The sequence below is a fragment of the Chlamydomonas reinhardtii genome, chromosome 2 (genome assembly GCF_000002595.2).
Source record: "Chlamydomonas reinhardtii strain CC-503 cw92 mt+ chromosome 2, whole genome shotgun sequence".
In the NCBI taxonomy this organism is placed as follows: domain Eukaryota; kingdom Viridiplantae; phylum Chlorophyta; class Chlorophyceae; order Chlamydomonadales; family Chlamydomonadaceae; genus Chlamydomonas; species Chlamydomonas reinhardtii.
Window position 1 is genome coordinate 8,959,715 of NC_057005.1, and position 18,471 is coordinate 8,978,185.

Consider the following 18,471-nt stretch of genomic DNA (forward strand, 5'->3'; position numbering starts at 1 on the left):
GCAGCAGTGGAGGCGCTGGCACATGCTTGCAGGACGGGACAGTGGTGGGCGCATTTCCATTCGCGTGTACAGCCAGCGCGTGTGGTGGGCAGCCCTGGGTAATGTGCAGCGCACCGCGCCGGCCCTGGCGTGGGATGCACTCGTACTGGGTTTGGGTGCCGGCGCGGCGGTCGCCGGCGCCGTGGCATGGGCTGGAGCGCGTGTAGAGCTGGAGCTACCCTGGCACCTGGCCTGGGTCCGGATGGTTGCAGGCGAGCTGCTGCAGCCTAGCGTGCACGCGCTGCTGAGTGCACATGCGAGCAGCCTCTTCAACGACACCCGTGCATGGCCCAGCTCAGGTGCCAACGCAGCAGCAGTGGTGTGGCACGTGGGGATGTGCCCTGCTGTGTTTCAGGCAGTGGTGGGTATGCTATGGTGTCGGTGGCGGCGGTCTGTGCGCACACTGAGCGGCAAGACAGGCGTTGTCAGCGTGCTGCCATGCGACCCAGCGGCTGTGCTGCTGCTATCGACTGCGGCAAACGAAGGTGTGCCGCCGGTTCTCCTGCGACTGCTGTGGCGTAGCCGGCGCGTGCGCTTGCATCGCAGTTTCGCGGCGCAGGGCATTTTGCCAGGCAGCACAGTGTTTGTGACCAGCGTGCTGTACGGCGGCATCGGGTTCACAGAGGCGGAAGTGCGGCGCGTGTGCGACGCTGTGGAGAAGCTCGCGCGCAGGGACGCGGGTGCATGCGCGCGCATGGAAGCTGGGCAGTGGGAGCCGCTTGTGCAGATGCTTGCACATCAGAGTACTGCTTCGCCAGCAGTAGTGGAGGCCGTACTCCGCGAGCGCGCAGCGACAATTCGAGCGGCGGTGGCGGTGGCAGGTATCACGCATCGCATGTTCGCTGCACGCACTGCAAAGCAGCAGGCTGCGCGAGCAGCGGCGGCCGGGTCGGCAGCAGCTGGCGGCGTACAGGCGAGTGTGGGTGGAGGGCCAGGCACCTCAGCTGTAGGAGCGTCGCCTGCTGCCAGGACCGGGCCTGGCTCAGCAGGTGCAGCGGTGAGCGACTATTCGGGTGCAGCTGGGGCGCCTTCAGCAGCCCCACAGGAGCAGGCTGCGCGAGCAGCGGCGGCCGGGTCGGTAGCAGCTGGCGGCGTACAGGCAAGTGCGGGTGGGGCGCCAGGCACCTCAGCTGTAGGAGCGTCGTCTGCTGCCAGGACCGGGCCTGGCTCAGCAGGTGCAGCGGTGAGCCGCTATTCGGGCGCAGCTGGGGCACCTTCAGCAGCCCAGCACAAAGTGACAGCAGCGCCCGGGGCTAGGCTGGCCGGCGTACCGCAGCAGCCGCGCACGCTCCGGCAGCGTGCGCAGGCGGAGGCGTTCAAGTCGATGATGCGGCAAGGGCTGGATGAGGGTAGCCGTGCTCATGCCGCTGCACAGACTTGCACGTTCACTAGGCCAGAGCAGCCTGCGGCACCGGCATCAGTGGCACGGGAGGGGCAGCCGCAGGGGCGTTATGTCACAGATGTCATTGCTGGCATCGTGGGCGTGCTGCGGCAGCACCGGGATCTAGCCAGCATCTTGCACCGCAAAGAGATGAACATGCTGCTGCCGGGTGAGTTGAAGCAGCTTGCCGAGGCGCTGCAGCAGCAGCTGCCCGAGAAGCTGCGCAGCAGCTCAGTGTATGGGATGCAGACGTGGCTACATCACCACGCAGACGAGATTGAGCTCGCGCTAGCAGGCGTGCCAAACCCCGATGCGGTGGCAGCAGCTGCCGGTGTGGGCGGAGCAGCCATGCCGTGGGAGGTGCAGCTGGGCTTGCAGCGTGTTGCGGAGATGATGGGGCTGGCCTCCGACGCGGAGAAGCAGCCGGCAGCGGAGGCATGGCAGGAGCGGCAATGGCACACGCTAACAGATTGCATCAGTGCTACGCGCGCTGCAGCCAGGGTCGCAGGAGACACCGCCGGGGCTGCAGGAGTGGGCGTAGGCACAGGCGGCGCGCAGACCGCCGCTGGTGGCGTGCCTGACATCGCAACGTCACGCTTGTGTGACGATGCCGCTGCAGCACAGGCGATGCGCCAGCAGATGGCCGCGGAGTTGCCAACGCAGCCGTGCAGCGTATGCGGTCGCCGCCGGCGTCAGCGCGATGTCCATTGGCATCGTGTGTCGGGATTGCGGGAGTGGCTTGACGAACAGCTCAGCGCAATGCTGCCGGGCACAGCAGAGGCGCCACGGGATGGCAACACGCTGTGGGCTCCGCCGACGTCGGCCGAAGCTACGGCGTTGCTGGCGGGTGCCACGGGCGCTGCGTCAATGTCAGGTGAGTGCCGAGACGAGTACGGCTGGGGCGCACTCGGACGCAGTGCAGTGATGGTGGGAATGGGAATACAAGCGGGAACGCACCGGCGCGTGGTGGCCAGCAGGTGCCTGGCGTTGTGTACGTGTACCGTGACGCGCACCAAATCACACTGACGTGCATGTAATTGATGGTTTGCCCGGCCTACAGACATTACGGAGCGCGTGATGCGCGAGGGCGCAGCCTCAGGGCGCGCGGTGTATCGGCTGCAGGCGCATCCTGCGGCGGGCACAGTCCAGCTGGCCGCAGATGGCGATCACCAGCTGCGTGTGTGTGTCGATTGTATGCGAGCGCACCAGCATGGGCACCTGCCCTCACTATCGTACGCGTGCGTTGACAATGGGTTGCGGCCGAGCCACCTACCGCAGCTCACGGTGATGGAGGAGCGGCTGGTGGCAGTGTGGCGGCCGCTCCGTAACCTGATGGTGTGCAGGCCGCCAGCCGCGGGCGGCGGACCGGGGCATTGGGAGATGCGCGCGCACGTGATTGCGTTCAAGGCGCCGGAGCCGCAGCAGCTGGCAGCAGTATTCCCGTGCAGCCTGGCGCGCGTGCCTGAATGCCGGCATCACCGTGGTGTTTGTGAGCCCGGCACAGACGTACCAGCAGCTGGAGGCGTTGGCGCGCCGCGTGCCCGCGCTGATGGTGCGGGGGAAAGTCGTGGCGGCCTGGGCGCGGCACTTGGCAGCTCGCTCTGTATCCCAGCGCGCGCCTGGACGAGGCGGCCGTGCAGGAGTGGGAGCGGCAGCCGCTTAGTTACAGCGGTAGCGGATGCGCTCGCGCGGCGCGCTGTCTGCACGCAAACCCAAGGCGAGGCATCAGCGCTGCTGCGGACTCTGCGGGCGGAACAGGAGGGGTATGCGCGCGCGCGGTACGGTACTGCAGAGGAAGCTGCAGCTAGAGGGGCGAGTACAGGAATGGCGGCGGGCGTCAACAGCGACAGCAGCAGCGGCTCGGACAGCGAGGCCGTCATTGTGCAGCAGTCGCTTGCACGGCCGAGCCGGAAGCGGCCCAGGTTGCTGTCTGCTGCGCACATGCAGCGGCTGCTGTGTGGGCTGGATCGCGACGCGAGCGTGGCGGTGCGGCAGTTGCTTCTGGCCCACAACTTCAAGGCTGCTGCTACAAAGCTGCTTCGCCACCACGGCGGCGTGCCAACCAAGGAGGCGGTGACGCAGATGCAGGTGCAGCTGCAAACGCAGCATTGTAATTACGAGCAGGTGCGCGGCAGCCTAGCATGGCGATGAGCGCGGTGCGGTCGAGGTGCTTGGCGGGGCGGGCGTTGGGTGTGGCATGAGTAGGAGGTCCCCGCGGCCGGCACGGAGAAAATTGGTTCAGGGGTGGAACGGTATGGGCATGGGCAGCACTAGAATAGCAGAGGGGGCCGCATGGGTGGAAAGGCGGCTACAAGTAGGGCGGCTTCGCCAGGCTTCAAGTATGTGCGTGTGTGCACGTGCAGGTGTTAACGGACCACGAACGAGCGCTCACAGCTGAGGTGAGGCGGTGGCGTGCTTCTCGTCAAGCAACACTGCATCGAGCGGATTTGCATGGCAGTGGGTTGCTAGGCACATGAAATGTATACGGCTGGATTGTGCGGGTTGGGTGGCGTCGCTGTGGCGCCAGGCGTTCAGTGCTGACATGAGGCCCTGTGTATACGCGTGGTGGATGCTGTGCGTGCAGGCGAATGCGAGTGGCAGCACGCGCCCGCTGTCACGCCCGCCAGCGGGCGCACCGCTGCCGCCAGGCAGCTTGTTCGTGGTGCACGAGCCGCAGGCACTGTCGCCGGTGCAACGGGAGCACCGTGCGCGACGGCCGCAGTCTCTTTCAGGACTGCCTGCAGAAGCCGCACAGCGTGCAGGCGCAGCAGCACTAGCAGCGGCGGCGGCAGGGGCGGAGGTGGCGGCAGCATTCAGCAACTGCGGCCAGAACGTGACACATATGCAGGGCATAGACGACGTTGACTTGTCGCCAACGCCAGCAGATTCGCCGGCGTTGCGCGCGGTGTTTCAGGACGCCTGCGCCGACGAGCGTGCCCTGCAGCTGCTGCTGGACGGATGGCCACTCGCGTCATGCACGGAGCAGGCCCCGCAGTCAGACTATCAGCCGGAGTGGCCGCTGCGCGTGCACGTGAATCGGTTTCCTAACGGCACGGGCGCATGCCCGACCGGCATGCAGATGCTCAGCTGGATCCAGCTGCAGCTGCAGCGATGGTACCCACCAGCGCCGGACGGCACCGAAGACTGCAGCGCCCAGGCACCACACTTCATTCTGGACATGTTTGACGCGTGGCAGCGGCACACAGTCAACCAGCAGGTGGCGGTGCGCTTCAAGCTGGACCCGCAGCTCATCATGAGCCTCGGCGACATGGGGCCGGACACGCTGGTGGAGGCAGCCGACGTGCTTGCAGCAGGCCTATCACGGACGGAGCAGGCCCAGCGGCTGCACGGATCACCACCGGAAGTGGAGCAGCTCGTGCGTGGAGCGCGCATCACGGGCGCCCATGTGGTGGGCTCGCCTGGCTCCTATGCAGCACTGCGCAGCCGCGCGTACGGGCTGTGGGCTGCGTACGGCCCACCCAGCGCCAGTGTGACGCTCAACCCCGCATCGGTGCACTCAGATGCCACGTTCACGCTGATGGGGCGTCCGTACACCTTCGACGTGCGGACAGGCGCGCCGCAGCATCGGCCCATGGCCGCGGAGCGGTGGGACCTGGTGGCGGGGCACCCGCTCGCGTGTGCCGAGTCCTTTGAGGCGTTCATGGACGCGTTCTGCGACGTGTTCCTCGGGTGGCCAGCAGGATCAGATGTGCAGCAACGTAGTAACTGCCTGTTCGGGCGCGTTGACGCCTTCTTCTTCAAGTTCGAAATGAATCAGCGTGGAGAGCTGCACGTGCATGGCTGTATCTGGCAGCCAGGGCTGCAGCCAGCACGCCTGCGAAAGGCGCTAGCGGATCCGCGGAGTTGTCCCGACGTGCTGCTGGACTTCCTGGAGTCCGTGCAGACGCAGTGGTTCGCCTCGCCGCTGCTGTTCAGCGGCGGCGAGCGACCGGTCCACGCTCAGAAGCTCAGCACCGAGCAGCTGCAGGAGGTGGCTGAGGCGGCTGGCAGCGAGCGCTTGACGGAGCTGCAGCGGGACGTTCTCAGGGAGGTGCTGGTGGAGGTGAAGGCCAGGGGGGCTATGGAAGACGCAGCCGTGTCTTGTCGGCCGCCTCTACAATGCAGCAGCTTGACTGAGGCGGAGCGGCTTGGGTTATTTGCTGCGCATGCGGTCCTGGAGACGCTGCTGCACGCCCATCGCGACGGCACGTGCACCACGTCACACAGCAAGCATGCCACGGACAGCAACTGCCGCATGCGGCTGCCTCGGATGCTGCACTGGCTCACCACGTACCTGCACGAGCAGTCGGTGTGCGTGCATCTCAAGCGGTATGGCCGCTACATGGTCTCGCATATGGTGGACCTGCTGCTGGCGGTGCCTTGCAATCACACCGTCACGTTTGCGTGTGATGTGGGGCGCTGGCTGCGCACGCGCGAGCTATGGGATCAGCGGCACGAGGGCATTCCGCGCACGGACCCTGTGTGGGAGCGACGGCCGCAGCTGCCCAGCCTTGAGCAGCTGGCCGCGGACGCAGCGGACTATGCCCTGAAGTATGCCACCAAGTCTGAAGCAGTGCAGGGCAGCAGGGCCCTTATAGCTGCAGCCACTATGCTGCGGCGGCGCATGCACCTCATGACCCCAGAGCAGCAGGCCGGGATTGAGAGCGAGCACCTGTCGATCCAGGACGTGCTGGATCAGCTACGGCATCCCTTCGCTGCCTTTGCGGACGCCAGCGCCTCTGCCTGGGCGCCCCGGCCTCCTACTGCAGGTGTGTCAGCTGCAGGCGAGAGCAGCACGCCGGCACAGGCGCAGTTGACGGCGGAGGTGACGGCACGCGCACAGCAGTCCGCGACTGTGGCCGCGCTGCGCACTGCGCGGCCTGTCGGCGCGGCTGCGGTGCAACGGGAGGGGATGTTCAACCTTGCGCACGCCATCAACCTGCTGTTAACAGCCCAGCAGACGTTCTCCGCTCCAGCAGCGGCGCTGCTGCTGATGCGGGGCACCGACGCGCACGAAAGCCACCAGTTCAGGGCCATCGATTACAGGATGTTCTCGCAGCATGTGCAGTCACAGCTGAAGCGCGCGGACCCGGAGCTCAGGCCCAGAGACGCCGAGCTGCGGCTTGTGCGTACAATGGGCAGCGTTGGAGCGGGCGGGAGTGCCAGAGGGGAAGGTCAGGTTCCGGCCGCCAGCACAATCGCTAGCGATGTCCCAGGTTCCGGGCCCAGCGGAAGCGTGCAGCAGCTAGAGCAGCTCGCCGTTGCACCTGCTCGTTACCGGTCATCAAGCTACCTGAAAGACTACCTGTACCGCGGCGAGGCGCTGCGCGAGCTGTCTCCTATGATGATGGCCATGTTGTTTTATAAGGTACGAGGTTGTGTGCGCGGCAGGTTGCACGCCTGGAGTTATGGGGTGCAGGGGTGTTCAGTCCGTAGGCTCGCATGTGTTGTAACGTCTTCCAGCAGCACTTCGGCAGGACCCAGCAGCAAAGAAGTGTATGTGTGCCCACCACCCCGCAGCACTCGGCCGGGCCAGATGGAGCGCAAGGGCACCATCTGCGCCTGCATCCCGCGCACCCAGAATACAGTAAATGCGTGTGGCGGCGCAGGCTGCGGCCGTACGTGCCGCAGCCGGTGTGTGACCCCGTTGTGCGGCCTGCGGACGGCGTGGACGATCCGCAGGTACTGTAGCGCTATGCAGTGTTTGCGCTCGCGAACTTCGCCGCCTACAGCTGTGACGACAGGCTCGATCTCAGCAATGGCGCATGGGCAGCTTATCAGCGGTGCTTTGCACAGCCGGCGCACGGCCAGTCGCTGCATGTGCGCATCGCGTGCCGTATGCTCGATCACGTGGATGGGCTTGCGCGCGTGCGAATGCGGGCGGAGGAGCGGCGGCAGCTGCAGGCGGAGGCGGAGGGCACCGCTGAGGATCGGATGCGGCGGAGGAGGCACTGTTGGAGGGCGTGCCGGTGGAGGGCATGGACGACCTGGAGGCAGAGCCGCAGGATGATGAGGAACCCGATGTTAGGCGCAGCGCAGCGCCCGCAGCGGAGCTCTGGCAGGGTTGTGCGCTATCGGAAACGGAACGGGCAGGGCTGCTGCAGCGCGTTGTGCACAGCGGCCTGGGTGGCAGTCTGACTACAGAGGCGACCACCGTGGTTGCCCAGATCCCGCGCGCCAATGCATGGCCAGCGGTTGGGCGTACAGCGGCGGCGGCAGTAGTGCGCAGCACGCAGGAGTGGACGCACGAGCGGCTGGCTGCAGCACAGCAACGCATGCATGATTACGACCTAGGCGGGCAGTACGCCGCACAGGCGCTCGCGCAGGCGCAGGGAGCAGTGCAGCAGCAGCTGCTGCTTTACAACAGCGGCACTGCGGCAGTGACAGCGAAGCTGGTGCTCATCTCGCCATTGGCGGTTACCACAGCCGCCCCAGAGGTGCAGGCCGTCTGGCCTGACGCAGCGAACCCTGGTGCAGAGCCGCCGTACGTGCTTTGCCCAGAGGACTCGCAGCCGACGCCTGAAGACACAGCGCGGTTATGGAACCTCAGCGACGACCAGCAGCAGGCGTTCATGCTGTACGCGCAGCTCCTGCTAGCAGAGGCCGCCGGCGTCCGTCAGCCCCCCGTGTGCTCGGTGCTCACGGGCAAAGCCGGCAGCGGCAAGTCGCGGGTGCTGCAGGCATTGCTGTGGTTTGCATACCAGCATCGCTGCGAGTCTCTCATTGCCCTCGTGAGCTACACGTGGCGCGCCGCGCTGCATGTGAGTTGTGTGTGGGGTGTGTGGTGCAAGAGAGGTTCAGTTCAGACGTGAAGTGTGGTGGTGGTGGACTGGTCCTGGTAGTCCTGCTCGTGCGTGCCGGGGAATTTAGCAGCCAGCGAGCCTTACATGATCGTGCTGTTGGCTTCGGCCGCTGCCATCATGGTCCATTTACAGGACTCTACGCCAGGCGTGCTCGGCACCAGCACCACGTCCTTCTTTGCAACTGCTGGCACCTTTGGTCCGCCTCACCGCGATCGAGTGGAGCGCAACCTCAATGGTGTGCGCTTCATTTTCCTAGATGAGTTTAGCACGTGTGGGCTATCCCACTGGGCGCGCATTTGTATGCATGTGCACGCGGCACGGAGGCACGTGGGTATAGACAGCACGCACTTATATCACGGGCCGCTGTCAGATTTGCATGGCCTGCTTGTTGGCGACTTGCGTCAGTTGCCACAGCCACGGCACGTGCCGCTATATAGCGGTGCTGCCGAGGAGAGCTTGCGGCGGCTGCTGGCGCCGGGCGTGGGGGACGGTGGGGCCATGGAGCGCCAGATCCGGCAGCTGGAGCATCCGGAGGGCAGCATGAACCTCATGGGGCGGGAGCTGTGGAATATGGTGCCGTTCGCGTTCGTTCTCACTCACCAGCATCGGCAGCAAGCAGGCGTAGGTGACAGCGACGAACCTCTCTTCATGCTAGCGGAGAAGTTTGGTGGCGTGCAGGAAATCTCTCAGGCAGACCTGGACACAGCGTGCCAGCAGCTCAATGCTCGTGTTTGGCAGCCCCCGAAGCCAGGGATTGACCCCGGGCCCCAGCCCTTTGCAGTTGTCCAGCGCCATGTCGTGCGGGTTCCACTGGCATTGCAGCTCGTGCAGCTGCATGCGCTCGCGCAGCGTCAGCAGCTGCTGCTGTGGCGTAGCGCGGACTTGTCGCCTGACGGCAGCAGCTTACCTATTTCGCATGTGCATCAATTAGAGGCGCTTGGCGGGGCCAAGGATGATAGCGGTGTGCCCGCTGTGTGCGCATTCTTTGCTGGTATTCGTTACGTATTTACATCAAATGAGCATGTGCGTCTGTATCACATCAACAACAACAGTGCCACAGGCACCGGCATTGTTCTGCATCCCAACGAGCCACCATTGCCAGATGCAAGCATTGCCCCCGTGCATGTCCTCAAGTTCGTGCCCTCAGCTGTAATGGTGCGCCCCGACGGGCCTGATGCGGGTCGGGTGTCTGTTGATCAGGCCCTGGATGTCGGGGAGATTCCTGTTTTACCGTGCAGTGCTATGTTCACATCGCAGCATGCAACCCTGCGGTTGCCTGTGATGCACTGGGGCTTTCGTGTGGAGCTTGCGTATGCAGTCACCGATTACTTTGCGCAGGGGCAAACTCTGCCACCGCACGAACTGTGGCTGGTGGATATGTGCAAACCGCAGCACGGTAGTTGGCGGCGGGCTTCCATTTACGTAATGCTCACCAGGTTTCGTGGGTTGCATGCCTTGCATTTAGTGCGCCCGCTGTGGGCCTCGCGGGCAGAAGAGTGCCGGGTTAAAAAGGCGCTGCGTACCATGCTAATGCCCGAGGCAGATCTAGCTGCAGAGTGGCAGCGGCTATTGAGGCTCTCGCAGAGCACAGCAATAGCGGTGCCAGGTATGATTGAGCGCATTCAGGCGAGCATGGGTGTCTCATAACCGAGGCCTTCCATGCATGCATGGTTGCAACATCTGGCATGTGGCGCTGAACGCTGGGTTGTCCTGCGTCCCGGCCAGCACGGATAGCGTAGTGCTTTTAACATGCGCGAGGTGTACTGACAGATGACCTGGAAGCGCGGAGTACCTTGTGGATGGTGAGTGCTGATTGCAATTTACAGCAGTGACTTTCTTGTTGGTGTTTGGTGTGGTGACCATCATGCTTGGCTTCGCTGACTGGACGTATGTCACTGAGCTGTAGAGCAACGTGTATGTTCGGGTTTAGTTTCTACCTGTCCTGTCTCTGCGTGAAGCTGGGGTATTGTTTATTGACTCCTTACTGCCGTGTAGCGTTACAAACCGCCACGGCCCCAAACGACAATCCCAATCTCTCAAACCGACAATAGCCTCCACTCATGCCTCAAGCGGCCTAGCAACTCATTCGTGGCCCTCAGCGGCCTCCTACCTCCGGCCTCGCAGCTCCCGATAACCCCACCAAGTCCGCCGTGCCCGCCCCAGCCCGCCCGTGTTGAGGTTGCACTAGTGGCCGAAAGTGCTGCCAGTACTGGGTGTGTCGCATGTATGAAGTGCCTGATAGCAGCAGAGTCCAGACAACCACGCACGCCGCAGCGCCCACGGGTGCCACCACATTAATCCGCGGCGGCACCAGGGGGGGCGGGTGGGTTGTCACCGTCCCGGCAGAGGGACGATCCGAAATACAGTACAGAAGCACAACGGCAGATAAGGCGCCGTGTGCTCCTGACGCGTACAAGACCCAGCTCGGTTCGGCCCCATGCACAGGCACGTACCCGAGCGTCCTGCGCCGTGCGTGACTCTAACGCAACACGGCAGTTACGTCGCAATAACTAGACTTATCTCCACTGCGCTGCGATAAGTCAGCGCTTATTGACTCCTTACTGCCGTGTAGCGTTACAAACCGCCACGGCCCCAAACGACAATCCCAATCTCTCAAACCGACAATAGCCTCCACTCATGCCTCAAGCGGCCTAGCAACTCATTCGTGGCCCTCAGCGGCCTCCTACCTCCGGCCTCGCAGCTCCCGATAACCCCACCAAGTCCGCCGTGCCCGCCCCAGCCCGCCCGTGTTGAGGTTGCACTAGTGGCCGAAAGTGCTGCCAGAGTTTGGTAGTAGTCCTCAACGCCGGGAGGTCATGGTGCGGGCGACGGCAGCCCTGGTGGCTGGGCTTGATTGGCTTCGCGTATGCAGCTCTTCTCGCAAAGCGCTTGGCCCAACGGCCGGTCATGCAAACCAAGGTGCGGTCGGCGGTGATGGCGGTGGCGTTCGTGCCCTTGCGCTACCGAAATCATGTGTCTCGAACACCGCGGAGCGCTCCGCCCATCGCCTAGCTTGCGCACGAACGTACGGTCCTAGTTGCACACTCAACAGCGGTCAATAGAACGAGCTTCGTGCTTGGGGATATTGGCTGCACGAGCAGCACCATCACGCGGGGATGAGCGCCGCCGGAGGCGCCGCCGGCACCTGCTGCAGGCGCAGGGCGACGCCAACGCGGGGCCTGACAGCGCCACACTCCGTCGGTCATGGGCGGCCAATGGTCACTACCAGAAGACAAGCAGCAATAGGAACACGACTGGCTTTGCAAGGGCCATGATACCAGACTCACAAACGTATCAGGTGCACCAATGGCCACGACAGAAACACACATGCGTTATCCCGCGTGCGCCAGCCATGCAGACGACGCCGGGGCGTTACAGGGAAACACATGCATCCTTGTTCAGGTGTGTGGCTTGTGGGCAGCTGTGGCCGTCCGTGTGCCCAGGAAAGGTAACAGTGCGTGTTGGCACGTGTTGGCACGAACCACTGGAGACCTCGGTACTCTCTACCGGCCCCCAGGGCCATGCCATAACACGTGTTGACGTTGTAGGCTGCTCGGAACAACCTTGGGAATAATAACAACGTCGTGACTCGAAGCTGGGACAGGCTAGCCAACATGCGCCACGCAGGAGAAGGCGCGAGTTGCAACACTAGAGCGGTTTTACGTACGCGAGTCACGCGCGGCAACCTGCCCTTCGTTCACCCGCGCCGTCGTGGTGTAGGATGCGGGCAGCCATGCCCAGCCGTGCAGCATGGCCACGAACACTAATTTCTTTCTTGCTAGCTAGGTGCCATGCTTGAGATTTGCAGTGTCTTGCATAAGAGTCACTACCAATCAAGCAGTAGGTACACCCATAGATAGCATCACCCCGGCGGACGCAGGACAGGCGCGCACGTGAATGTTTGCCTCCAAACGCCGCGGGGATGCATGCACACAATGTCCCGTACGTGCCGATACCGTACGCCACGGCAGCTGTGGGGTGTACCGTAATAGCAGGGAGGGCAACATGAAGGGTAACACCTCAGCAACCCCAGCAAGGCTGGCCTGGTCGAGCGGCGCGGAGGGGTGAAGGATACCCGGCACGCGTGGAACGCGCAATGTATCTATAGTGATAGAAGGCGTAGTGATGGGAGGAAATAAGGAGCACTCGGGGCCGCGATGGCGGGTTGGATGCGCCACGGGCCCCGGCCCAGCCAAAGGGAGCGAACGCTGGGCGGAGCCGGTGGGTGAGCGACTCGAGGGACGTGCCAGTAGTGAACAGCAGTGGCGGATGGGTCATCCAATGTGAGAGATGATACAGCCACGCCGGCAGCCAAACTCCGCACTCGACCACGTACGGGCACGTCGTGGTACTGCTGTGAGGAGGCCGGGCTGAGTTGGGATGCCTGCCAAGCCTGGCTACCCACATGTGAGCCTGTGTCGCCATACGCTCTTAATAGTAATGACATATAGCACACTGCTCCTAGCACTTCGGTGATAAGTAATTGCCCCGCCGGGTGAAGTAAGGCCGGGGCTGAAAGGAACCAAGGTTGGTTCCCTAGGCGTCCACTCGCGAGTGGGCAGGCGACACATACAGTTGGCATTGACGTGCGTTGCGGAACTAATGCGTACGTTGGCTTGGGTCTCTGGGTTCATGAGGCATTGACAGAACACGCTGCCCCTGCTATGGCTCTGACGAAGTAACATGTATGCATACATGTCCTGAAGGATTGGCAGGGAGCGTGCCGCACAGCACGCAAGCCGCGTGACTACGGTAAGCATGAGGCCATAACGTGACACAGATGCCGTGCCATACAGGCGGCCAACGCTACGGCACAAGCCAGCTTGACGCGTCCACAGATACATACATGGCGCCTGACACCTGGATAGGAGCTATCAGTCTGACTGTGGGGTCGATGCTACCCCGGCATGGATCTGGGTTGAACGGTTGGTGGTACCATCGCGCGGGCATGGCGGGTCGAGTAGCGTGTTTCATGCACGGCACTCCCGCTAACCAGCTACACACCGCAGTGTACTGGTTATCCAACAACTACATTCAGACCATTCTGGTATCCCACTCAAACCTGCGCCAAGTGTCAGGAAAAGCGCTTGCCAAGTCGGCTACCCGCTTTCACAGGATGGCGAGCGGGTGACTGGCATGTGTACAGGCGGGTGGGCCAACAAGAGGGGAGGGCGGATGGGTGCCGTGACTTGGTGGTGGGCCCCACCGCGAGCAGCAACAGCCCAGCCCAACACACGGGCGCCATCCAAACCCACCAGGCAGGCTGTAATCCCAGCTCCGACCGTATCTCGCAACAAAATGTTGGTTGCGCAGGGTCGGGCTCACTGCGTGACACAGCGTCCGATGCCTGGTGCAGGGCACGAAGGCATGTTTATGCGTCATGCGGTATAGTTATGCGTCATGCGGTATTGTTATTGGCTGGGCATAGCATGCTGGCCGAACTGCACAAAACTCCACATCGCTCACTGAGGGCGAAATATCCGGAAAAACAAATTCGGCACTTGGGCCTAGTGCACACATCGAATGCATATAGGTTGGCTTGGGGTGCGTCAGCCAAACTACAAGGGTGGTGCCGCGTGATAGTATGATGTGCGTGCGGACCTCAAGACGTACAGGGTGACGCATGATCACGTAAGCCCGCTCCGTTGTCAACACGAAGCAATAGCGAGGCGCAGGCTTGCCGTGCACGGTACACTCAAGGCGTATTGCGACAGGGCACGCAGCAGGGCACGCAACAAGTCGAAGCGTCCATAACGACAGGGCAGGCAGCATAATTGCATGCGGCACACAGGCCATATCGCAAGACACATGATGCGAGGCGCAAAGCCTGTTGCTGGCGGCACACACGCCGTATCCGAACGTGGCGCTCAGACCACACATTGTCCACAACGCAAAGGCATGTACAACGAAGGCACGTAAGCATTTCAATGCCGTCTATAATCCACAACGCAAGAGTGTGGAGCCCGTTGCTTGCGGCACACAGGTCGTATCATAAGGGCACGTATGCCATCTATTACCCAAAAGCAAGGGTGCGAAGCCGTTGCTTGCGGCACACAGGTCACATCATACGGGCACGTATGCCGTGAATTGTCCATAAAACAAGGGTGCGGAGCCCGTTGCTTGCGGCGCACAGGCCGTATCATAAGAACACGTACGCGGCGCATTGTCCATGAAGCAAGGGCGCGGAGCCCGTTGCCTGCGGCACACAGGCCGTATCATGAGGGCACGTACGCCGTGAAGTGTCCATGGAGCAAGGGCGCGGAGCCCGTTGCCTGCGGCGCACAGGCTGTATCATGAGGGCACGTACGCCGTAAATTGTCCATGAAGCCAGGGCGCGGAGCCCGTTGCTTGCGGCGCACAGGCCGTATCATAGGGGCACGTATGCCGTCCATTGTCCATAAAGCAAGGGCACGGAGCCCATTGCTTGCGGCGCACAGGCCGTATCATAAGGGCACGTATGCCGTCCATTGTCCATAAAGCAAGGGCGCGGAGCCCGTTGCTAGCGGCGCACAGGCCGTATCATAGGGGCACGTATGCCGTCCATTGTCCATAAAGCAAGGGCGCGGAGCCCGTTGCTTGCGGCACACAGGCCGTATCATAAGGGCACGTATGCCGTCCATTGTCCATAAAGCAAGGGCGCGGAGCCCGTTGCTTGCGGCGCACAGGCCGTATCATAAGGGCACGTATGCCGTCCATTGTCCATAAAGCAAGGGCGCGGAGCCCATTGCTTGCGGCACACAGGCCGTATCATAAGGGCACGTATGCCGTCCATTGTCCATAAGGCAAGGGCGCAAAGCCCGTTGCTTGCGGCGCACAGGCCGGATCCCAACGGCACACACGCCCCTTCCCCAAGGGCACGCGGGCCCTGCGGCCTGGATAGGCAGACAGGAGAAGTACCGCGCCAAAAGTCCTGAGGGTCTTGGGGAGGTGGGGGTGGCACAATGGAAGATGTGGAAAGGTATTGCACAAAGCTGTGAACTGTAAAGCGACGGGTAGACACGAAGGCACGGCAAGCAGGACCGCGCATGGCAAGCAAGTAGCCCGCCCGCACAGCTGTGCATGCCCTTTTGCTTTCAGTGACTTGCCGAACGCCTTGTCCGCAACGCTTCGCGCGCCTTTGCTCCGCTTGAAAGCTCCGCTCTGCTCCGATTTGCTCCCGAATGCGGCCCCCGAACCAAAGCGTGGTTCAAAGCGCCAGAGAAGCTTCGAAGGGCATTCCCTTACGATCAGAGAGCGAGCGTGATCAAGCTAAGGGGTTCCATTGAGCAGGATCGCGCAACAAAACGCTGCAACTCCGTCTGAGTATATATTAAACGCTTATTCGGTCCATACATGGTCAAGTATAGTTAGAACCAGGTATAGGATTGCAAAGAAAGTCCAGAAATGTAGGGAACGTTTAAGTGCGACACACTGAGGTCACCGTCCCGGCAGAGGGACGATCCGAAATACAGTACAGAAGCACAACGGCAGATAAGGCGCCGTGTGCTCCTGACGCGTACAAGACCCAGCTCGGTTCGGCCCCATGCACAGGCACGTACCCGAGCGTCCTGCGCCGTGCGTGACTCTAACGCAACACGGCAGTTACGTCGCAATAACTAGACTTATCTCCACTGCGCTGCGATAAGTCAGCGCTTATCTGCTTGCTTGTCGTGCCTTGGATTGTTGCGTGTTTACAACAGGTTGATGTGTGGCGTGGTTAATCCCTTGCACTTTGATGAGGTTATTGTTAGCCAGCTGGTGTTCGCACAGGAGGTTAGTGGTCAATGAATAGTCGACCGACAGATGGATCGCGGGATTTGTTTTTGGCATTTATAGTTTGGATTCTATGCGCAACGTTGCTTGGAATACACGCTTAATATGCATAGTTGGAAGACTTCCGGGACGCGAATCGCTTGGAAATGGAGGAGGGTCTCAATATGCTCGGCTCGCGATGTCGCGCTCCTGAGCTTGTATTATGTACTGTGCGCGATGCGTGTTCAGCATGCATATTCTTACGAACAACTAGAGACTTGAGTGACGCGGTGTGAAAATCAGTCGGAGTCTTGACATGCTTGGCTCGCCATTTCGCGCTCCCGAGCTCGTTGTGTGTGTTCCGAGTAATGCACCCTCAAAATACACGTTCAATATGTCCGTGGCAATGTTGGAGCTTCAAAACCGACAAGCATGGTGTATAGATACACCTGGTAGCCTGAATTCCTGTTTTCCCGGTGTATTCTGTTGATGTTGTATCACGCCGTGCTTTGTCACATTCTTGGTTATTGCACCGGCGTGGCCTTGTTTGTAAAATTCCGCGGTGCCCTGATCTTATCTACTTCTTTGCTGTGATCTGGCAAAAAAATATGATCTTGGCGGGATTCGAACCTGAGACCAGCACTACGCTAAGCGCCATAATCAGACCCTCCAGAGGAGGGTGTGCACTGAGTTAGCGATCCGGTGATACCGGGTTAACACCTCCTCATCGCTGTCACTTGCGTCAGAGTCCGCTGATTGCAGGACCCGGGCCGCAGCGGCCCCAGATCGCGCCTGAGATGCCTACAAGCATCAATGGACGGGTAGGCAATAACAACTGCTTTACCGTACCGTACACGGTAGATGCTCACCTTGTGGTTGGCACGCTCCTCCTTCCATTCCGCCTCCAACCTGCAACAAGGGGTGTCAGCTTTGTACAGCTGGAAAATGGGCTGAGCCCCCGTACGCTTGGGAGCTAATAGGTGTGTAACGCCCCGTCAGAGCCTCCATGCCGCTACGACGCGCAGGCGCATCGGCTAGGGACACTCGGGTTGGGGGCGTGCGGGATTTCCCGCGCCACGCATGCGTGCCTTGCCACGTTCCCAAACACCCCAAGCATTTCTTTCGCCTCCTGCCATACTCAACACCTCCCCGGCGCCCCACGCTCAAAGGGCTAGGCGCGGGGCGGGGGCGACCTCGGGGCTTCTCGGCATTCTGGCGCGTAGGCAGGCATGGCTCGGCAAGTCGCTCAAAACTTTCGATATACTTCCCCGCTTTGCATGCCGCCAACATAGTTTGCCTTAGAGACTGCATATCAGCGGGCACCGGATGCTTTCCTCGCGACCTCGCGAAAGTCAATTGTCCATGGACCGCGAAGGCACTTCTCGCTCCGCCCGAAGTTTCCCTGCCACCTATTTACATGCAATAGACATTAACAAATACTAATACGTAGCACTCGCGGTTTGCGCCAGTATGCTATGTTTTGCCGACGCACGCAGCCACCAGCCACGGACAGGGGTGTTCCTGGGGGGCTTCGCCCCCCCCCCTGAAACGCTGCGCTGGGGGGGCTCAGCCCAAAAAGAAGCCATGTCTACGTGCCGGCAGCAATAGAGTACAGGCATACTTACTCGGCCACCTTCTGAGCAACGAACGTACTCCGCCGCACCCCCAGCTGATAGCCTCCTTTGCCTCCTCCTTCCGAAGTTCGTGCTTCATGTAGTCCACCAGCGGCACGTTAGGAAACCCTAACTTCACCCGCGCGTCCATGCACGTGCTGCCATCACATGTGCAGGACCCCCCGACTGCAGGAATCCAGCTTGCAATTTTCCCTGCTGACACGCCGTCATCCTTGCTCCACTTGCCCCCGTTGCACATGTGCACTGTGAATCCTGTATCGTACAGTTCCCGAAGGCCTGGCAGCACGGCGTTCTGCACGGCAGGTACGCGTCCTTTAGACAAGTGTGCGCCGTACTCCATAAGAAAGACGCACCTGGTACACAAAGCGCAGCGTCTCCCTCACCAGGTAGGACTCTGGCTTGGGTGCTGGCCCTGCAGTGGTGCCAGTCGCCTTGGCCTTGACGATGGTATTGTTGGGCGGGGCTGGCGGAGCTGGTGTACTGCGTACGCGCACTTCTCCAGGTGCGTGATGCTCGGCACGAGCATAGGGTCATCCATGGAGCCGTAAGCATGGACTTCAATGGAGGAGGAGGTGGGGTCGGCGACAATGTAGATGGCGCCCGGCAGTTGCCTGTGAGTGCGAGTGAACATGACGCACGGTGCATCTCGAGAACATCGCACGGCTTTGTTATTTTATGAGAGCACTCACTTCAGTTGCGAGCCCTTGAGGTCCTCCACGGCGTTGGCATCAAACAGCGCCGAGAGGTTGTTGTTCGCAGCGTGTAGGCCATGCCTGATCCACTCGGGGAAAACCAAGGCGTCCGAAACCGGGGTTTGACGTCCGAACCTGGTCCGAAGCTGGTCCGAAGCCGGCCCGAAAAGTTCGGACCGGGAGGTTCGGAT

General features: G+C 61.7%; 2 protein-coding genes across 2 annotated transcripts; one reads left to right on the top strand and one right to left on the bottom strand.

The window, feature by feature from the left end:
- Positions 1-810: 810 nt before the first annotated feature.
- On the top strand, positions 811-10,202 carry CHLRE_02g142907v5 (uncharacterized protein). The gene is made up of 5 exons (XM_043060197.1): positions 811-2,294; positions 3,138-3,508; positions 3,784-3,819; positions 4,005-6,788; positions 7,588-10,202. Exons 1-5 carry the CDS (start codon positions 875-877, stop codon positions 8,230-8,232), a joined length of 5,256 nt encoding a protein of 1,751 aa, XP_042927939.1. The 5' UTR covers positions 811-874; the 3' UTR covers positions 8,233-10,202.
- Positions 10,203-16,644: 6,442 nt separating this feature from the next.
- On the bottom strand, positions 16,645-18,450 carry CHLRE_02g142927v5 (uncharacterized protein). The gene is made up of 4 exons (XM_043060198.1): positions 17,942-18,450; positions 17,580-17,880; positions 16,824-16,863; positions 16,645-16,755 (listed from the first exon to the last, which is right to left on the bottom strand). Exon 1 carries the CDS (start codon positions 18,217-18,219, stop codon positions 17,968-17,970), a length of 252 nt encoding a protein of 83 aa, XP_042927940.1. The 5' UTR covers positions 18,220-18,450; the 3' UTR covers positions 16,645-16,755; positions 16,824-16,863; positions 17,580-17,880; positions 17,942-17,967.
- Between the last annotated feature and the right edge of the window lie 21 nt (positions 18,451-18,471).

Excerpts from the sequence above, each read along its gene's own strand:
- CHLRE_02g142927v5 (XM_043060198.1), bottom strand. The coding sequence starts at position 18,219 with ATGTTCACTCGCACTCACAGGCAACTGCCGGGCGCCATCTACATTGTC.
- CHLRE_02g142907v5 (XM_043060197.1), top strand. The coding sequence starts at position 875 with ATGTTCGCTGCACGCACTGCAAAGCAGCAGGCTGCGCGAGCAGCGGCG. Across the intron at positions 3,509-3,783 it reads AGGCGGTGACGCAGATGCAG|GTGTTAACGGACCACGAACG; the intron begins GTGCAGCTGCAA and ends GTGCACGTGCAG. Across the intron at positions 3,820-4,004 it reads AACGAGCGCTCACAGCTGAG|GCGAATGCGAGTGGCAGCAC; the intron begins GTGAGGCGGTGG and ends CTGTGCGTGCAG.